This window comes from Rhincodon typus, chromosome 9, assembly GCF_021869965.1.
Source record: "Rhincodon typus isolate 14 chromosome 9, sRhiTyp1.1, whole genome shotgun sequence".
Taxonomy (NCBI): domain Eukaryota; kingdom Metazoa; phylum Chordata; class Chondrichthyes; order Orectolobiformes; family Rhincodontidae; genus Rhincodon; species Rhincodon typus.
In genome coordinates, this window is record NC_063340.1 from 18,121,362 (window position 1) to 18,142,616 (window position 21,255).

General features: G+C 42.3%; 1 protein-coding gene across 1 annotated transcript in view; it reads left to right on the forward strand.

The window, feature by feature from the left end:
• Positions 1-364: 364 nt before the first annotated feature.
• The window catches only part of LOC109929844 (synapse differentiation-inducing gene protein 1), a 41,427-nt gene continuing 20,536 nt past the window's right edge, over positions 365-21,255 (forward strand). Inside the window, exons 1-2 of the mRNA XM_020529428.2 lie at positions 365-844; positions 14,640-14,777. Of these exons, the coding sequence (XP_020385017.1) occupies positions 365-844; positions 14,640-14,777 (618 nt within the window). The remainder of the gene's footprint in view (positions 845-14,639; positions 14,778-21,255) is intronic.

The following is a 21,255-nucleotide window of genomic DNA, read 5'->3' on the forward strand; positions in this document are numbered from 1 at the left end:
ACCTAACTATTTAGCCAAGCTTTTGGTCAGCTGTCCTAATACCTCATTCTGTGTCTTGGCTTCAAGCTACGCTCAATAATATTCCTTTTGAAGCATCTTCAGGTGTTTTCTTGCATTAAAGGTCCTTAATAAAATGTGAGTTGTTGATTTGAGATCTGAAAATTGAGTACCTTTGGGAAAAGAGTGGCCAGGAAGTCTGAGGATGCATCAAGAGTTTTAACCTAATTTGCAGTAGTAAGCAACATAATATCTCTGTTCTTTCAGCAGGAGGAAGACCTCGAGGTGGAATGTGGGTGCCACTTAAATAACCTTTCCTCTTGGACAGCACTGGGAAGTCAAAGCAATCAGGAGGTGACAAAAAAAAATGGAGAAACCTGCAGATGAAAGCAAGGGCTTGAGTCATAAAGCAACCATTGAGACTGGGAAGAGGAACGGTCTTATCAACACGAAAGACCTGGCGATAGATGGCAAGGATGGGTTGGGATCTCTTTACTCAGCTCCTCAATACAAGGGACACGTACTGGGGAGTTTCCCACCTCACAACTACATTGAGCGGAGCAGGAATGACTCTGGCCAGCAACAGGTCCTCAACCCCAGTACCTTACAGCACACCGTCGAGGCCCAGTACCGACCCAATATCATTTTGTACTCTGAGAGCATGCTGAGACCCTGGAGCGAGAGCAATAGTTCAGATTGCTGCGAAACAACTTTCATTGAAAGCAGATCCCCCACAAAGGATGGGCTGGATTTTGGAGACAGCCAATTCATTGACCTGTCAGCTGACGACAAAGTCCAAACCCTGTCTTATGATGTGGAGGATGAGGATGACTTCCAAGAGCTGGAGGTAGGAAGCTTTTCTCAAATTGTTATGTTGGAAACTGTGTGTCCTGGAGTTGGGCTAAGTTTGGGGGGGGAAGGGTAATTTTAATATGAGCTGTACAATGGGAATGAAAACAGCATTGGGCCTGAATCCATTTTATAAGTGTGTTTGATTTTACATTCCATTGAAGTCAATGGCGACACAATGCCAATGACTCAAACTATCCAACTGGCTCCCGAGGTAGATGCTGTAGGACCAGTACTGGAGTTAATATAGTATCTATAACAAATGAAAAAGCCGCAACTGTTTTAGCAAACAGCTTTGAGACTGAGCCACAGAAGGAGGTATGAGGAAAGGTGACCCAAAGACGTACATTTTAAGAAGCATCCTAAAGGAGAGTTGAGGGGCAGAGAGTTTTAGGGTTAAGTTCCAGTCCTTATGGCCTGAGCTGCTGAATGTATAATGGTCAGCAGTGAGTTGAAGGGAATCAGAGATGGACTGGATAAATAGAGGACGGAGAGCTCTTGACGGTTACAGAGCCAGAAGTGGGAAGGCCCAAATTTCTTTGGAAGGCCCTTGACAGAGTAATAAAAATTGTCAACAATCCAGTACATACTGGAGGTTGTGTTCACTCAGCAGATTTCAGTATACATTTTTCCACTTTCACTGGAGGAATAATGAAAGGGGTTTTAGAAATTATATTTTTAAAAAAAACTTGCATTTATACCCTCTAAATCACTGTTAGTGTGCATGCATATGAATTTATAGAGCATAGTTTACAGTTATTATTAAGATTGGGGGTTTATAGATACAGATCACCATGTGGAAGTCGAATGTTTTACTGATAGCAGGGACCTGGATCAAGGAGGGGCAGGACTGGATGTTAAATATTCCTGGGTACAAGGTGTTCAAAACAATTAGAAAGAAAGGAGAACAGGCAGTGATATTGGTTAAGAAGACCATTGCGGTGCTGGAGAAAGAGGGTATCTCAGAGGATTCAAGGACAGAATCAGTTTGGCTAGAGCTAAGGAACAAAAATTACATTGCTCGGTGTAATCTATAGACCATTAACTAATGGGAAAGGTATACAGGAACAAAGCTGCAGGGAAATTACAGCGAGATGCCAACATTATGGATTAGTTTTTATTGATTGATTTTCAGTTACCTTAGTATAGACCGGAGATACTGGTGATATAAGGAGCAGCAAGGGGCAAGTGTTCCTAGATTGGGTGCAGGAGAGTTTCCTACGGTAGTGTGTGTCCAGTCCAACAAGAAAGGATACACTACTGGACCAAGGTATATATGTGCACCGAAGGTGGCCGGACAGGCGGAGAGAGCAATTAATAAAGTATAAAGCATTCTGGGCTTTACTAACATGGACAGAAAGTATAAGTGCAAGGAGGTTATGCCAAAACTGTATAAGGCATTGACTTGGCCTCAGCTTGTGCAGTTTTGGGTGCCACACTATAAGAAGGATGTGAGTATATTGGAGAGAATGCAGAAAATATTTATAAGAATGGTTCCAGGGTTGAAAATTTCAGTTATCAGGACAGATTGAAGAATTTGGGATTGTTTGCCTTGGAGAGAAGGCCAAGTGATATGGTAGAAGTTCTCTAATTCATAAGGGGGCTGGAGAAAGAGGAAAAGGAAGAAACTGAGAGAATCAGAATCGCTACATTGCAGAAAGAGATCATTCAGCTCATTAAGTCCACGCTGACCCTTCAAAGAGCATCCCTCCCAGACCTACATTCCTATCCTATCCCTGTAATCCTGTATTTCCCATGGCTAACCTACCTAGCCTGCACATCCGTGGACACTATGGGCAATTTAGCATGGCACTGACAGTCACCTGAATATGGATCAAACCAGTGTCCCTGGTGCTGTGAGGCAGCAGTGCTAACCACTGAGCCAATGTCCTGCCTGGTTCTTGTTTATAAAAGGATCAAGAATGAGAGGGCACAGATTTAGTGATTTTCAAAAGAAGCAAATGTGATGTGAAGAGGTGATTTAACCATCTAACCTCAGAAAATACCTTTAACGTTGCAACCAGAGAACAGAGATTTAAGGTCATTAAACAAATAACTATGAATTGTTCAGCTCTGGAATGCCTTGCCTGAAAGTGTGATGGAGGCAGATTCAATTGATCTATTCAACAGGGCCTTATAATTATTTAAATAGGGAACAATATGTGAAGGTATAGGGTAAAAGGCAGGAGAATGGCACTAATTCCTGCTCGTCATTGGAAGAGCCAGTGCAGGGATGATGGTCCGAATGGTCTGTTTCTGCACTGTAACATTTCTGTGATATCGCACTTTTGACAACCTCAGGACATTCCTGAAGAGTTTTACAGCCCATTGAGTGCTTTTGAAGTGGTGTAATTTTCACAACACAGGGGAACCTGGTAGGCAATTAATGCATAACAGTTCCCACAAACAACTGTAGGATAAAAACCAGATCATGTATTTTTGGTCAAGGAATAAACATCACCGAGGAAACCTGAAGAGAACTTCACTGTACTTCATTGGATCTTTTCTGCCCACATAAAAGAGCAGAGAGAACTCAGTTTAATGTTCCATCGAAAAGGCAACACCCACTGACAGTGTACCGCTAACCCATTGCTACACTGGGGTGTTAGTCTAGATCATCTGTTCAAGTTTCTGGAGTGGGGATTGAACCTACAACCTCTTAATTCAAAAGTAAGAATCCAATTCATTGAGCCACAGCTACATTACAAAGCAAGCTGGGGCTCACTCCAAACTCTTTCTATAAACTGAACTGGGTCAAAAATGGAGTAATTATCATCAAGACCAGACTGATGAACTGTTCTGCTAATTAAGTCATAGAATTACCTTTCAGTTCTCACATTAAATTCTTTTTTTCTTGATGGAATAGATGAAAGTGAAAGTAAACACAGTTCTGTGATGATATGAATCAGATTGTCAGTAATTACTGTGTGGGAGTTGATGTAGGAAGAAGTCATGTTAACAATGTCGTTCCCTGAAAAACCTTGTAGCTACTCTGAATTTAAATGAGGTGATTTAACCATTTAACCTCAAAATAGCTTTAACCATGTAACCAGAGAACAGAGATATAAGGTCGTCGAACAGGTTACTAGAGGCAAGATGAGACTATTTTTCGCAGATTGATTAATTAAGAACTGGAACACACTCTTTGGAAAATCTGGTTACAATAGATTCAACAGTAAAAAGGGAATTGGATGTTTAATTAAGAATGGAATGTATTTGGACTATGAGGAAAGAGCAGAAGAGTGGAACTAATTGGGTTGCTCCTTTCAAAGGACGTATATGTCTCTATACGTATGGACATGATCTACATACATGGATATGAGTAGGATGTGCGCATATAATACGCATCTATGTAAAATTATACACCTTTTTCATCTCCAGCATCTGTTTAAATAATGTGAGAATTTTCCACTGCTTCATCTGAAAGTCTATTCCAGGCTTTATAAATAAGGTGCCTATCTTAAATATACATTTGTTACTAGTTTGAACCCACATCTTCCTTTAAATTAATGCTGGGAATAATACTCTGAATTTACGATTTCCACTCCCATGACCTGAAACATACCGAAGGACTGAGCTTCCACAGCTCTGTCTGGTAGAGAATTGTAAAGCTTCACAACCCTCAGAGTAAAAGGATGGCACAGTTGCTCAGTGGTTAGCACTGCTGCCTTACAGTGCCAAGGATCCAGGTTTGATTCCACCCTCAGGTGACTGTCTGTGTGGAGTTTGCACATTCTTCTGATTTCCTCCAGGTACTGTGGTCTCCTCCCACAGTCTAAATAGGTGGGTTGGCCATACTAAATTGCCCGTAGTGTTCAAAGATGTGTAGATTAGATGTGTTAGCCATGGGAAATGCAGGGTTATGGATGGGTCTGGGTAGGGTGCCCTTCAGATGGTCAGTGTGGACTTGTTGGGCCAAAGAGCCTGTTTCCACACTATAGGGACTCTACAGTCTATGTTATTGACTTAACTGTCTGTATTGAGTTTATGGCAACAGTTTTAAATCAGTTGCAATTTCTTTCCGGATTACTTTAACCCCATTTTCTTTTCAGGTCAGCCTCAGATCTTATCTGTCTTCATTCTGACCACCAGGAATATTTTACCCAACTCCTCCTACTGTCTGTGAGCTCCTGTTCCACTGCATTCTTAAAGCTTTCATCAGCTGCAATTGGTTGCCTGACAGAAATGAAAAATAAAATCAGGAGCTGGTCCAAACCAGCCAGCTGCTCTGATATCCTCATATTCCCATCTTTGATTTGAATTAGTCAGCTGAAGGCAGGAAACGGAAACCTGTTTGGTCATTTCTTCCAGTCCTCCTCTTCCCATTGCCACCACTGATTCCTCAATAATGACATTCCCCCTTTAACCAGGAATTTCCTACTCTTCAGCCAGTCTCCTACCTATTCCCATGACTATCCCTGACACATTAAAGTGTCTGTATTTCTTCATGTGAAATATTGTCCAATTAGTTTTAGACATTGAGTTCAGCCACAATATAGAAGTCCATTTGAGTTATTACTCCTCAAAGAATTTGACATGTTAATCAACCAGTCTCTTCCCTTTCCAAAGATATGCTGACAACTGTTTTTAACAACTAGGTTGTTATTGTACAGATAATTGTCTCGTTTATTCTGATAGTCAATGCCATTTTATGGGATTGAAATAGAACTTGTAGATCTGTAATTATCTGTCTGTTTCCCATTTCCCTTGTCCTTCAGCCAACTAGTATCTCTACAGTGTCCATTAATTCACTGATAGCGAGTATTGCTGAACTGGAGACAGCCTAGCAAACCTTTTCATCTTGCAACAATTTCTACTTCTCAGATAAGAATGCTAATTGGTTTATAGAAACCACCAGGGACCGACTCTTCCCATGCACTTGTTGAATTCAAAACAGGTACATACTTGTACATGCAATGCCTATACTTATTATCTTATTTGTAGAGTCTCCCATATGAATATATGCTGATTCTATCAAGAGTAAGCAAGCTACTTTGTAAGTCAGCCAGGTAATCTTAAATTGGTTTTAAGGGTTACTCTCAGTCCACAAAGCTTTGTTCAGCAAGTGTTGTGCAACCACAAAATCACATTTACCATTATATTCTGAGTTTTGCAAACACAAGCTGATTGATTTTAGTCAATACTCTAGCTATTGGAAACAGCCAAAGGGATGTGTTGTTTAATATGGTCTGCAGTTTGTTGGGATTCATGACCTACATATCTGACATTGCAGCAGCACTGATGTTCATATAGTCATTGGTGTGGTTGGCAGAATCCTATTAGTTGAAATTACTACTAGTGCTGTTGATGTTGTCACCTTCAGAGCAGTATGAAATAGAATCCCTATGGCATGGAAGCAGGCCATTTGACCCATCAAGTCAACTCCAACCCTACGAAGAGCATCCTACTCAGGCCCATTTCCCCTACCCTATCCCTGGAACATTGCATTTCCTATGGCTAACCCATCCAGCCTGCACATCTTTGGACTGTGGGAGGAAACCCACACAGAGACAGGGAGAATGTACAAAATCCACACAGACAGTCACCCAAGGGTGGAATCAAACCCAGGTCCCTGGTACTGTGAGACAGCAGTGCTAACCACTGAGCTACTGTGCTGCCCAAATAGCTGGCACCACCTCTTGTTCACAGTAGCTGTCTGATAATGATTGTTCATGCCTCACAAATCCACTCTCTATAATGTCTCTTAGCTCTCAGGAATAAGTGCCATTGATCCCCGAAGATGCATTCCTTTGGAAGCTATTAAGCCTAATTGGTAGCTCCGTAATTAAGGTCATTATTCTACTTTGGTTACCTGAAGGCCATCTCTTGCCTTCTCTTGTGACTACTCAGAGGAAGTGACCATTCACAATATATGCAATGTTATGCAGAGTCTCTGTTTTAAACATTTGGACCTTTTAAGTTTTTAACTCCTTTTCTAATGATTCCTCCTAAAGGTTTATCAGCTTTCATCTCAGTGCTATCAGTCTTGTCTGAGTCAGAATGTCATGGATTCAACGTCCACTTCTGGGACTGGAGTCCATAATCCAGGCTGACACCACAGTGTTAGTACTGAGGCAGTGCTATGGGCGTGAAGCTGTCAGCTTTTGCTCTGAGTAATAATCTGAGACCACGTCCATCCTCCCAGATGGGCATAAAAGATACTACTGCACAATTTCAAAGATAAAGCAGGGGAGCAATCTCTGATGTTCTGGTCAATATTTATCCAACAAACAATGTCACTGAGAGGAATGACCTAGTCCTAGGGATCTACAGCACACAAACAGATCCTTTGGCCCATTGAGTTTGTGCCAGTTAAGAGTACCCAGCACTTAGCGCATAGCAATGAAAGTCTTAGCATTGCAAGTGCATTTAAATACGACTTAAATGTTATAAGTGTTTCAGCCTCTATGCCCTTACAGGCAGTGAGTTCCAGATTTCTGCTTTCCTCTTTTTCCTCACATCCCCTCTAAACCTCCTGCCCTTTGCCATTATTTTCTATCCCAAGGGCCAAGGGTAGAAGTTTTTTTTACTACTCTATTCTATCTATGTCCTCATCATTTCATATATCTCCTCTGTTCCAAGGTAAACAACCCCAGTTTGTCCAATCTCTCTTCAGAACCAAAGCTCTCCAGGCGAGGCAACATCCTCTGAGCTTGTGGACCTTAGACAGATTTTAGTCTTGCATGATCAGCATTATTTCGTCAAAGTTCCTTGATTATCCTCCCTTCATTTTTCTCTGAACTGCTTCCTCCAATCCTTTTGCTTTGAACATGTCACTGTTTGTGTGAGAGTTTGTGAGAGACTGTAAGATGTAGTTTTTGGTACAGGTCATCCCAAGTTATTTCAAGTCACCCAGTTCTCTGCATTACACCTCAGAAAAAAACTTGTAGCCCTTCCCAGGCTCTCATAAGGCCAATTCATCAGCTAAAAAGGCTTCAGGGTGCATAGACTACACTTGTATTCTCTTGAGTAACTGTAGTGGATTAAAAGATTACCTGATTGAGATGATTAAGAACATAAGAAATGGAGCAGGAGTAGGCCGTCTTGCCCCTCAAGCCTGCTGTACCATTCAATAAGATCATGGCTGATCTTTTCATGGACTCAGCTCCACTTACCCGCTCGCTCACCATAACCTTCGATTCCTTCACTGTTCAAAAATCCATCTATCTTCACTTTAAAAACATTCAGAGAGGTAGCCTCAATTACTTCACTGGGCAGGGAATTACACAGATTCACAACCCTTTGGGTGAAGAAGTTCCTCCTCAACTCAGCAGTAAATCTGCTCCCCCTTATTTTGCAGCTATGGCCCCTCGTGCTATTTTCACCAGCCAGTGGAAACAACCTCCCTGCTTCTATCTTATCCATTCCCTTCATGTAATTTTATGTGTTTCTATAAGATGCCCCTCATTCTTCTACAGTACAGATTACAGTAAATAGAGAAATTATTTCCTCCTAGTGACATTCAAGAACAAAGAGCATAAGGTTAAAATTACAGTCAGCCTGTTCACAATAGAAAGGATTTTCTCACACAAAGGCAAGTGGAATTCTGAAACTCTCCCAACCCACTGACACCTTAAAAAAAGAAAAGTTCCACACTACGTCAAATGAAAATGTCAAAACTCAGAAGGGGTGTATTTTTGAGATAACAACGTGTAGAGCTGGATGAACACAGCAGGCCAAACAGCATCATAGGAGCAGGAAGGCTGACGTTTCGGGCCTAGACCCGTCTTGCAGAGATGTGGAACCAAAGTGGATAAATGAAAGTAAAATTTGGATCAACCACGATCTGATTGATTGGCAAAATACGGACAAAGAGCTATTTTTATTTATTCACAGGATTTGGTCTTCATTGGTTAGCCGAGCATTTATTGGCCATCCCTAATTGCCCAGAGGGCAGTTAAGAGTCAACCATATTGCTGTGGGTCTGAAGTCACATGTAGGCCAGACCAGGTGGCAGTTTTCTTCCTTAATGGACACTAAGGAGCCAAAAGGGTTTTTCCTGACAATTGACAACAGCTTCATGGTCGTCATTAGACTCTTAATTATAACTTTTTTTAAAAAATTGAATTCAGATTCTACCATCTACAGAATTTGAACCTGGTCCCCAGAAATTTACGAAAGTCTTTGGATTAATTGACAAGCAATAATAACAGTAGGCTGTCACCTTCTAAACAATGTATTCCTGTGTTCCAGTTATGTTAAAAATAAATAATTCAGTCATCTTTGCATTAGTTTCCTGTCTGGTGACTGGGTCATTAATGCTTCAGCCAATTGGATTTGGAGGCTAAGGGGCATTTCAATGGGTAGGATGGTGCCAGATGGGGGAAAAAAGGCTCATAGACAGACAGTTTTCCCATACCACCTCCTATTGGAGTCCTTAAGTAGGTAATTAATGCCCATTTATGAGCCTGATCCTTCCACTGCTAGTTGTGTTTACTTATGAGCTCCCAAAAGTGTCTTCATTTTCAGTCATGCCTTGCATCAGGAAGAGGAGATGACTGAGAGCCACCTCCTACCCCGTCTCCCATAGCACCTCTCCGAACCTGCATCTTGCCTTCATTCATTTGTGGTCACTAATATCTGTGGCCTGGGTTCCTTGCCAATTCTGGGCCCAAGATGGGTGCATTGCAGTGGCTGCCACTATTCCCCCAGTAGCCTTGCCTGCACTTAAGAGCTGTTGGCCTGTGATTGACCAGCATCTCTTAACTGGTGGGGTTTTTTTTAAATTAATTCACGGGACGAGTGTGTCGCTTACTAGGCCAACATTTGTTGCCCATCCTTGATTGTCCAGAGGAAGAGTCAACCACATTGCTGTGGGTCTGGAGTCACATGTAGGCCAGATCAGGTAAGGATGGCAGTTTCCTTCCCTAAAGGATATTAGCGAACCAGATGGGGTTTTATTCCCCAATAATCAATAATGGTTTCATGGTCATCATTAGATCTTAATTCTGGATTTTTTTAATTGAGTTCAAAATCCACCATCTGCCATGGCAGGATTCAAAACCAGGTCCCTGGATTGTTACCTGGGTCTCTGGATTAATAGTCTAGTGATGAAACCACTAGGCCATCACCTCTCCTCTGATCTCTTGCCCCTATCATCTATGAAGGCTTGTCATGAGTCATTTAAGTGTCAGTCTGACATTTAATATACAATTCTTCCCCAAAGAAAGGAAAATGGCGTTCTCACTAACCGTCTAGCCTGAAATAAATTTTGCCCCCTCATTGGACTTGAAGCTCAGCCAAGCACTCATAATGAGATTTCATAGCCTGGTCACCAAAGCACCCAAGATCTGAATATATAAAAGACTTTCATGCATTGGAACAGATCCCTACAAATTTCACATTTCAAATGTTAAATAGATGACTGAGTTGTCAATCAAAGAGCTTGGCAATCTGTTCCACTGACCAAAGGCTGAACAGATGGCTGGCCTGTCAATGAAAGAGAAAAAAGAGCACTTGGTTCAACTGATGCATTAAAATCATTACCATGACATTGCTCAATGCAGAAGAACGTTTGTCCATTGGATAAAGCACTCTAAAGCATCTGAATGCCTTCAAATTGCTGGTCAATTTTATGGCCACTTACATTTGTACGAATGAATGCCTATGATCAATCACAGTAATAAAAACGCACTTAAATTATTCAACAGCATTTAATTATGAAATGTTAAGTTGTCAGCACCTTTTAACTTTACCTGCAAAATAGGATCCAAAATCCAGACAAGCTTCTGACATATTTCGCAACCCTACTGACCCAACATGAACTATGTCACCTTTAGAGGCCTTCCACAGCCAACAGCAATTCCAAGGAAATTGCAAGGGCTCTGAAAACACCGCACCTGCAATGAAACCACTAGGATTGTTATTGTCATGGTTGTTATTTGAGGATCAGAAAGGTGGCTGATGGTCCACCCACATTCTTTTGGAGTGAGTCTTGCTGCACATCACATTGACACGATGTCAATGTAAGAAGTGAAAGGCTGGGTGAATACATAGGGCAGGCAGATCATGGCATTAATCAACAGGAAACACTGATGTGACTCCAGCAGTGAATCTCATCCTCAAGCTTAAATTCGCACATCTTAACACACAGAAGTAAGGCAACCTCACCCCTCTTTTGCAGCCCAAATTGGGGATTATCACAGGTTAGACACTAAGTAATTTTTTTTTTTCTCTGGCTTTACTTCAATTCTACAAATATTTTGAGCTTTCTATAGTTTAAAGTTGCAAAAGATTAAGAGTGGCATAGTTTGGTTCATGTTGAATGAATTTGTGCTAACTCCATGCCTTCTAAATAAGCCAGTTGTTCCCAGGCATGAGTTCACTTGTTACCATTCCCCTTGGGAATAGAGGGTGGCTGGGAGAATGAACAGATGCTGCACAGAAAAGGGGGCAAGCTAATGTAAGGGAAAGGAGGAGGAGGTGGAGAAGAGGTCTCTGCAGATGAACATGTTTGTGCTGGGGTTTCCATCCTACTTTAGGAGGTTCTCAATAGCCACAATAGGAACATCAGAGAAAGACGTGGGCAGCAATGCCAGTGAAAGTGACTGTGCCCATCAACTTTGTGTCTTGCTTTCCAGTTGGAACTGGAGATATTTACAGCATCTCACAGTCTCCTTCTGCTGTTAGGTAAGAGAGGTCACTGGTATTGTGCGTTCTTTGTGAAATAACTACATTTCATTCTCTTTGCTAAAGCGGCTCCAGCATAGTGATCTATGGCTCCACTAGGATTATAGGGTGAAACTCACCTTATGCATGCATTTTCTGGGCAGCGCATGTCAACTCTGCCCAATAATGGAACTGAAAGGGTTTCCATGCCCAGCTGATGGGTGACCATTGATAGCAAGTCATCCACATCATTGCCCTGTATCCTAGCAGCACCAAATTGTTCCTTCATTCTGTGACCATCAGCTGTAGCAGCTGCATTTGTTAACAAGAAACATTCTGTCATGGAGCGTCTTAACTCTGTTTGATAATTCCTTCAAGCAACGAGTAATGGTAAAATATGAGAGAGGATTTCAACCAACCAGAAGAGAATTATAAAATAATAAAATTCCACAAGAAAGATGGCATGTTTTATGTACCTAGAAAGAAGGGAAGACTGGAAGACCATTGCTGTCTTTGAGATCCTGGGGAGAGATAAAGTTTGAAAAGCCATTTTCACTAGTCCTTATTTTTAAAAAAAAAACACTAATTCTCAGAGGGAGGGCATGTGACATTGCTTGGCTGGTTAAGGTGTTTAAGACGAATGTTTTATCCCACGTCTTTATTTTTAATAAGTGAAGTGAATCACCAAACATATTACATCTTCTTATCCTAGAATCTATATACTGGTTAAAATACCTCATATTAAAGTTAATTTCAAATCAAACTAGGAGGACTTACGGGCATAGGTTATGAGGTTGTTGATTTGTTCGCCAAGCTGTTAGGTTGCTTTGCAGACATTTCATCTCCATACTAGGAGACGTCATCAGTGTACCTCTGATGAAGCATTGTTGGTCTGTCCTACTTGTTATTTATTTTGTCCGGTCTGATGTGGTGGTTGGCCTCATTTCCAGTTCAGCTTCATAGTGGTTGGTATATGGGGTCTACTTCCACATGCTGATGGAGTTCCGGGTTGAGTACCAGGCCTCTAGTAAATCCAGTGTGTGTCTTTGGTTGGCTTGTCCTAGGATGGTTATGTTGTCTTAGTCAAATTGATGGCCTTCTTTGTCCGAGTGTATGGAAACGAGTGATAGTTGTTCGTGTCTCTTGGTAGCTGGTTGGTGCTCATGTACCTTGATAGCTAGTTTTCTCACAGTCTGTCCGATATAGTGTTTGTGGCAGGCCTTACATGGGGTTTTATGAGATTGTAGACTTGCTCGCCGAGCCGGTGGGTTTGGTTGCAAACGTTTCGTCACCCTGCTAGGTAGCATTGTCAGTGCGCCTCTGGTGAGGTGTCGGTGTTCTGTCTCGCTTGTTATTTATATGCCTTGGTTTGCTGGGGTGGTTGGTACCACTTCCAGTTCTGTTTCTCAGTGGTTTGTACACAGGGTCTAATTCAATATGTTTGTTGATGGAGTTCCGGTTGGAATACCAGGCCTCCACGAATTCCCTGGCGTGTCTGTTTGGCTTGTGCGATTATGGACGTGTTGTCCCAGTTGAATTCGCGTGCCTCGTTCTAAGTGTGTAGTGAGACCAGTGAGAATTGGTCGTGTCTCTTGGTGGCTAGTTGGTACTCATGTACTAATTCATCATGTTTGTTAGACCCTGTGTGCAAACCACTGAGAAACAGAATCGGAAGTAATACCAACCATGCCAGCAAACCGAGACGTATAAATAACAAGCAAAACAGAACACTGACACTTCACCAGAGGTACACCGACAATGTTACCTGGCAGAGTGACAAAACTTTTGCAAACAAACCCACCGGCTCAGCAAGCAAGGCTACAACCTCATCCACAACCAGAGCTACAAATCTTCTTGAAAACTTTAAATGGGATTTTATACACAACGTTGGTCCTGTTAGTTGTGGGTATGGGTGGAATTATCTCATGAGTAAAGCCAGAGGAAGAAAATAATCTCAAAACTGGCCTTTAATGACCAATCCTCACTTGTTCATGAAATTGGTTGCTCTAATATGTGTGTTTTTTAAACAGATTCCCCACTCCTCTATTTTTATCTTAGGCATTCAATTGGGATCTGTTCAATTATTCTCTCAGTTCCTCCCTCCAAAAGGACATGTCAGATTTGGTGAAGAAAACTCGTGAACAAAACAATTAATCTGAAAAATAAAAGTCAAATTTTATTGGCAGCAGTTCATTTTTTTGTTAAAAATGTAGGGTGGGGTAATTTCAAAGCAACCAGTCAATTTGCAACTAAAATTAAAGTAAAATACTGCAACTGCTAGAAATCTGAATCAAACACAGAATGTTGGAGAAACTCAGCGAGTCTGGCAGCATCTGTGGAGAGAGAAACGGTTAATGCTTCAAATCTGAAATGACTCATCCAGAACAATTCACAATAGTCCCTATTCTCCTTAATTGAGTTTATTTCCAGTTTTCTATGTCTCATGATGGGACAATCTATTCCCACCTGTCTTCTGAATCCATCAGTGGAGCACCTATCTGAATTGGCAAAGAATTTTGCCTCCCTAGAAAAACAAAATCTAACATTGGCAAACATATTTCTTATGAGTCACTTCAATGTCAGTCAAAACAGTGGTTAGCACTGCTGCCTCACAGCACCAGTGAGCTGGGTTCGATTCCAGTCTCGGGCAACTGTCTGTGTGGAGTTTGCATGTTCTCCCCGTGTCTGCACGGGTTTCCTCCCACAGTCTACAGATGTGTAGGTTAGGTGGATTGGCCATGCTAAATTGGTCATAGTGTCCAGGCTAGGTGGATTGGCCATGAGAAATGCAAGGTTACAGGGATACGGAAGGGGGTGGGTCTGGGTGGGATGCTCTTTGGAAGGTCAGTGTGGACTCGATGGGCCAAATGGTCTGCTTCCACACTGTAGGGATTCTATGGGACTGGTCTAGCCTCCAGTCTTGCAGTTGTCAAGGTACCTTAGTGGGTTCCATTTATTTAAATTTGTGTTTATCAGACGTGATTAACCGAGACTTGATGATATTGAGAGTTCCTTCATCTCATGTGGCATGATGTTGAAGTGTAAGTTATAAGCCTCAGTGAATGCATTGTTATTTAATCACAGTTCATCAACTCTACCTGGTTCCTGGATGTTTTTACCAACTGGCAATTCTGTAATGAAATGAAGAAAGGCGTGTAATTAACTTGCCTTTTGATTTTGTGCAGAGTGATTACTCGAGTGAGACGGAAAGTGAGGACAATTTTCTGATGATACCACCCAGGGACCATTTGGGCCTCAGTGTTTTCTCCATGCTCTGCTGCTTCTGGCCTTTGGGAATTGCTGCCTTCTACCATTCACACGAAGTAAGTAGTGATGTTAAGTCCCAAGCACTGTTCAATGTACATCATCAAACACTAGCTGGTATCAGAGTGGTTTACTAATTATGAAAGCCTTGTTCCACTCCAGCTTCTCCTGATTTGCTTTGAACCACTGGATTATTCAGTCCTGAAGTTGGTGTTAACCACCCAGTCCCAGACCACGTAGTATCTCAAGGCTTCATAGAATAATGTATCATGGAATCCCTACAGTGTGGGAACAGGCCCTTCGGCCCAACAAATCCACACCGTCCCATCCCCCTATAACCCACCTAATCTCCACATCCCTGATCACTATGGACAATTTAGCATAGCTAATCCACCGAGCCTGCGCATGTTTGGACTGTGGGAGGAAACCGGAGCACCCGGAGGAAACCCATGCAGACACGGGGAGAATACAGACAGTCACCCGAGGGTGGGATCGAACCCAGGTCCCTGGAGCTGTGAGGCAGCTGTGCTAACCACTGAGCTACCGTTTCTGGAGAGGAATTTGGAAAGGAAGGAGAAGATGCAGTTGTTGTGGTCTATGATAAAACAAGTAGATTAGAATGAACAGGAGAGGACTTTCCGAGGCAATATCCAAATCGGGAGCTAGGTTCAAGAAGCGGATCTCAAAAATCTCTGGATTATTGTTGAAGTCAACCCTAAACGGAAACAGATCAAATATTGAGGTTGGTTGGCTCGCCGAGCTGGTTTGTTGTTCCGCAGACGTTTCGTTACCATGCTTGGTAACATCCTCAGTGCAGCCTCTGATGAAGCGTCGGTGTGTTTTCCCGCCTGGTTTTTAAACTCTGGAGTTCATTGAGCTGGATTGCCTCACTTCGGGTTTTCCTTCACAGTGGAGCGTATATGGGATCGAATTCTAGAAATTCCTAGAAGCCTGGCACTCCACGAAGAAAGCCATTAATAAGCACGTAGAACTCGACCCCATATACACTCCATTGCAAAGGAAAACCGGAAGTGAGGCAATCCAGCTCAATGGACCCCAGAGTTTAAAATCCAGGTGGGAAAACACAACGACGCTTCATCGGAGGCTGCACTGATGATATCACCCAGCATGGTAACGAAACATCTGTGGAACAACAAACCAGCTCGGCGAGCCAACCAACCTCAACACCCACAACCCGAGCTACAGATCTACTCCAAAACCTTACAGATCAAATAATTAACATAAAACAAAAACTAAACAGAAGTGGAAGTACACCGTTCTGTCCCTTGAGCCTGCTGTGTATTTGATAAGAACATGGTTGATCTGATTGAATGGCAATCTCCATTCTCTTGCCTATCCCCTATACCCTTTGACTCGCTCATTAGTTAAGAAGCTATCTAACTCAGCCTCCAAATTATTCAATGGCACTGCCTCCACCATTCTCTATGGAACTCTCCTCCACAGATTCACGACCCACTGGGAGAAAAAATTCTCCTTATCGCTCTCCTAAATGTGAGGCCTGTTATTTTGAAACTATGTTCTCTAGTTCTAGTCTTCCCTTTAAGAGCTGTGCCTAAAAGCTGCAGCGGGAAAGAGATATTCCTTTTCATGGTACACTGGCATCAATATTGTGTCAAGAAGGAACTGTATCAATGGGACTGGCTTCCTCTGGCCCAATATCTCAGTGGAAAGGGGAATTATTGGGGTGGTAAAGCTTTTTAAAGCAATATTATGGAGGAAAAGGGTCTCCAAAAATTGAAGCAAAGCTCAATAGAAATGAAACAAAACAGGAGAGCAGGAGACAGACTAAAGCCAGGGAATGGTCTCAGAATGAAGCGTTTTCGAACAGGAGAATAAAAAATATTTTTTAAAGAATTTTAAAAAAAGCACTTTTTTTTGATGGTGAGAAACTTGGAAATATTTGTATCCAAAGGACCTTGAGTGTCCTTTTAAATGAATCACTGAATATTAACATGCAGCTAAAGCAAGCAATTTGGAAGAAAAATTGTCTGGTAGTTTCTGTTACAAAGGGATTGGGGTATAAAACTAAAGAATCTCACTATAATTATACAGGGCAATAGTGAAGATACTCTTGGAGTAGTTGATGAAGTTCTGGTCTCATTCCCTAAGGAAGAACATACTTGCACCAAGGGGAATGCAGTGAAGGTTCACTCAAATAGTTCCTGGGTTGAGAGACTTGTCCTATGAAAAGAGATTGTGTAGACAGGACCAACCTTCCCTGGAGTTTAGAAAGTGAGAGGTGATCACATTGAGCGTATAAAATTCCTAAGTGACTTGTCAGGGTATATGCTGGTGTGGGGGGATGTTACCCAGGACTGGGCAGCCTACACCAAGGATCAGAGTCTCACAATAATGGGTTTGCCCATTTAGGACTGAGACAGAACAAAACTTTGTCATGGAAAGAGTTATAAATCTTTGGAATTCTTTACCTTTGAGAGCTGCAGATGCTTGGTAGTTGAGAATATTCAAGATCAAGGTCAGTTGCTTTTGGATATTTATCAGAATTAAGGAATAGAAGGATAGAGAGGGAGGGTGGAGTTGAGGTACAAGATCAGTAATTATCCTGTTAAATGCAGAAGCAGGTTCGCATGGCTAAATGTCCTACTTTTGCTGTCATTTCCAATGTATGAATATAAAATAGATAAAAGTAAAGCAAAAGAGACTGTTCTTAAAATGAGTTAAGTCATCTATGTGCAGCAGTGCACACAGTGTCCTTAACAGGATGGGAAACTGGAAGCAATGATACATTACAAGAAGCTGACTAGGGATTACTGAGACACAGTTACAAAAATAGAATCCCTACAGTGTGGAAGCAGGCCATTCAGTCCCAACTGACCCTGTGAAGGGCATCCCACTCAGAACCACCCTATCCTTGTAACCCTGCATTTCCCATGGCTAATCCACCTAGCCTGCACATCCCTGGTCACGATGGGGCAATTTAGCATGGCCAATCCACCTGCCCTGTATATCTTTGGACTGTGGCAGGAAACCCACACGGACAAGGGGAGAATGTGCAAACTGCACACAGACAGTCACCTAAGGGTGGAATCAAACCCAGGTCCCTGGTGCTGTGAGGCAGCAGTGCTAACCACTGAGGTGCCCATATTAGGTGTGATTTATTTATAAAGATAGGGAGGGGAGAAAGAGGAAACAAGGAAAGGGTATTTGTTAGAGAAAACATAATTGCAGTAAAACGAGTGATGGCACCCATCTGTAAACCAGAAATAGAGTCCATTGTGGTGGGGATTTTTAATAAAAGGATAATAAGCATACTGTACAGACTGCCTACTCGTGGAAGGGAGGTGAAGGAAGAAATATGCAAATAAAACAGGGAAATGGAAAGAAAGACAGGCTAGCACTTATTGCACTTTTCACAAACACCAGACTTCTCAAAATGCCTTATAGCCAACGCAGTAGTGTTTGAAGTATGGCCACAATTGTAATGTAGGAACCACAGCAACCTATTCATACGCAACAAACTCCCATGGAGTGATAATGACCAAATAATTTCTTTGTGATGTTGATTGATAAATAATTATTGGCCAGTACAGTGGGAATACTCCTTGCTCATCTCTGAAATAGTCAAGTATGGGATATTTTATGTTCATATGAAAGGGCAGGGGGAATCTCAGTTTAATGTCACATCCAAAAACATGTTAAGCTAAAAGTGTCATGGGCGATTTCAATCATCCTGAAATTAGATGGCCAGAAGAGGTAGTTAAGGCGATAAGTATACCAAATATTCACAGGACTTGACAAGGTACATGCAGGAAGGATGTTTCTGTAGCGTGGGGAGTCAGGAACCTATCATATATTTGTAGCGACCAACCACTCGCAGCTGAAGGTCGAGGTGGGGTACTTGCACTACTCCTCTTTCCTAGATATTTTCCCTAATCAACATGTTATTACACACCTCTGGAGCAGGTGAAACTTGAACCCAGGCCTGGCTCAGAGGCAGGGACACTACCACTGTGTCACAAGAACCCCTTAATCCTACTTTCTACACTAAGTCTAAGAACCTGTTGGGTCAACAGTGGTTGAGGATCAAACATTCATGAGTATTAAAAAGATGCAATTTGTTGCATGATAGAAATAGGTACAATTTGCACTTATGCCTGACTAAATAATGTAAAGTTTATCAGGAACCAGATATAATATTTAATCACTAACGTGAACTCTTTCAGAACCATTACCTTATACAATATGGACCTCCCTTTTCCCCACGGAAGGTATTCATACATTTGGGTGTCTAAAGACTTCTATATTTACCACATCCCAGCTTTCCTCTAGTCTCTAACTTCACAAATTCAGGCAGTCTGGAGGCTTCACAAATCTTCTCAAATGCATTCTCTTTGGACATGGAAGATTGTCAGGACTTCGAGTTGAAAAATGTAGACCTGGTTCTGATTCACTGTAAATCACTTCTCAGTTGGAAGTCTTTTATCTCTTGGCTGACCTTTGTGGAGGATATCATTCCTATTAAATCCAATAATTGATCACCTCCCTTATCTGGAGGAGACTTAACATCCTCATTCCCCTTTGCAGATGACTTTTTTCCTGCGATCTCAGCTAGTTTCCACATAACATTTCGGATGGCATGGTGGCACAGTTGTTAGCACTGCTGCCTCACGGCGCCAGGTACCCGGGTTTGATTCCACCCTCGGACGACTGTCTGCGTGAAGTTTGCACATTCTCCCTGTGTCTGCATGGGTTTCCTTCGGGTTCTCCAGTTTCCTCCCACAGTCCAAAGATGTGCAGGCTAGGTGGATTGGCCATGCTAAATTGCCTATAGTGTTCAGGGATGTGGAGATTAGGTGGGTTTGGGGAATGGGTCTGTGTGGGATGCTGTGAGGGTCAGTGTGGACTTGTTGGGCCGAAGGGCCTGTTTCCACACTGTGGGGATTCTATGAATAACCTCATTTGCATTTCTATGAATAACCTCATTTAATCTTATGCTTGTCCATCATAGAAGATGGTTGCTGTGTTGAAACAAATAGTAATGTAATAGATTCTCAAAGAGGGAGATTTCTTCTCAATCACATCATAAATCCATGGATGTTCGTCGCTTACTGGTTGACTAGATATTTTCATGTCCTCATTTGTTGTATTTGAGGGCTGGTGTTTACCAAGCATTATTTCTAACACTGGTACATGTAATTCTCTCATAGACATGGGCGTCGCTGGCTGGCCAGCATTTCTTGCCCATCACTAGTTGTCTGTTGAGAAGGTGGTGGTGAGCTGCCTTCTTGAACCTCTACAATCCGTGTTCTGTAGGTAGACCCACAATGCCTTTAAAGAGAGAATTCCAGGATTTGATCCTGTGACAGTGAAAGAACAGCAATGTATTTCCAAGTCAGGATGGTGAGTGGCTAGAAGAGGAACTTGCAGTTGGTGGTTTTCCCATGTTTCTGCTGCCCTTGCCCATCTGGAAGGAAGCGATCATGGATTTGGAAGGTGCTATCTAAGGATCTTTGGTGAATTTTTGCAGGTGCATCTTGTAGATAGTACACACTGCTGCTACTGAGCATCAATGGTAGAAGGAGTAAATGCTTGTGAATGTAGTGCCAATCATGTAGGTTGCTTTATCCTGGAAGGTGTCCAGCTTCTTGAGTGTTGTTGGGGCTGCACTCATCCAGGCAAGTGGGGAATATTCCATCACACTCCTGATTTATGCCTTGTAGATGGTGGACAGGCTTTGGGGAGTCAGGACGTGAGTTACTTACTGCAGAATTCCTAACCTCTAACGTGCTGTTGTAGCCGCAGTGTTTATGTGGCGAGCTCAGGTGAGTTTCTGGTCAACAATAACCCCTAAGAAGTTGATAGTGAGGTTTCAATGATAGTGACACCATTGAATGTCGAGGGTTGGTGGTTATATCATCTCTTATTGGAAATAGTCATTGCTTGGCATTTGAGTGGAGTGAATTTTACTTCCCACCTGTCAGCCCAAGCCTGGAAATTGTCTAGATCTTGTTGCATTTGAACGGGGACTTCTTTAATATCTGATGAGTTGTGAATGGCACTGAACATTGTGCAATCATCAGCAAAGATCCCCACTTCTGACCTTATGAGGGAGGGAAGGTTGTTGATGAAGCAGTTCAAGATGGTTGGGCTTAGGATACTACCCTGAGGAACTCCTGCAGAGATGTCCTGGAGCTGAGATGACTGACCTCCAACAACCACAACCATTTTCCTATGTGGTATGACTCCAACCACTGGAGAGTTTGTCCCCTGATTCCCATTGATTCTAGTTTTGCTAGGGCTACTTGATGGTACATACAGTCAAATGCAGCCTTGATGTCAAGGGCTGTCATTCTCACCTCACCTCAGAAATTCAGCTCTTTTGCCCATGCTTGAACCGAGGCTATAATGAGATCAGGAGCTGAGTGGCCCTGGCAGAATCCAAACTGGGCATCAGAGAGCAAGTTATTGCTAAGCAGATGCTGCTTGATATCACTCTTGGTGACACCATCTGACACTTGCATCCAGAGCCTTTATTTTTGAGCTTGTGTCAGTTCA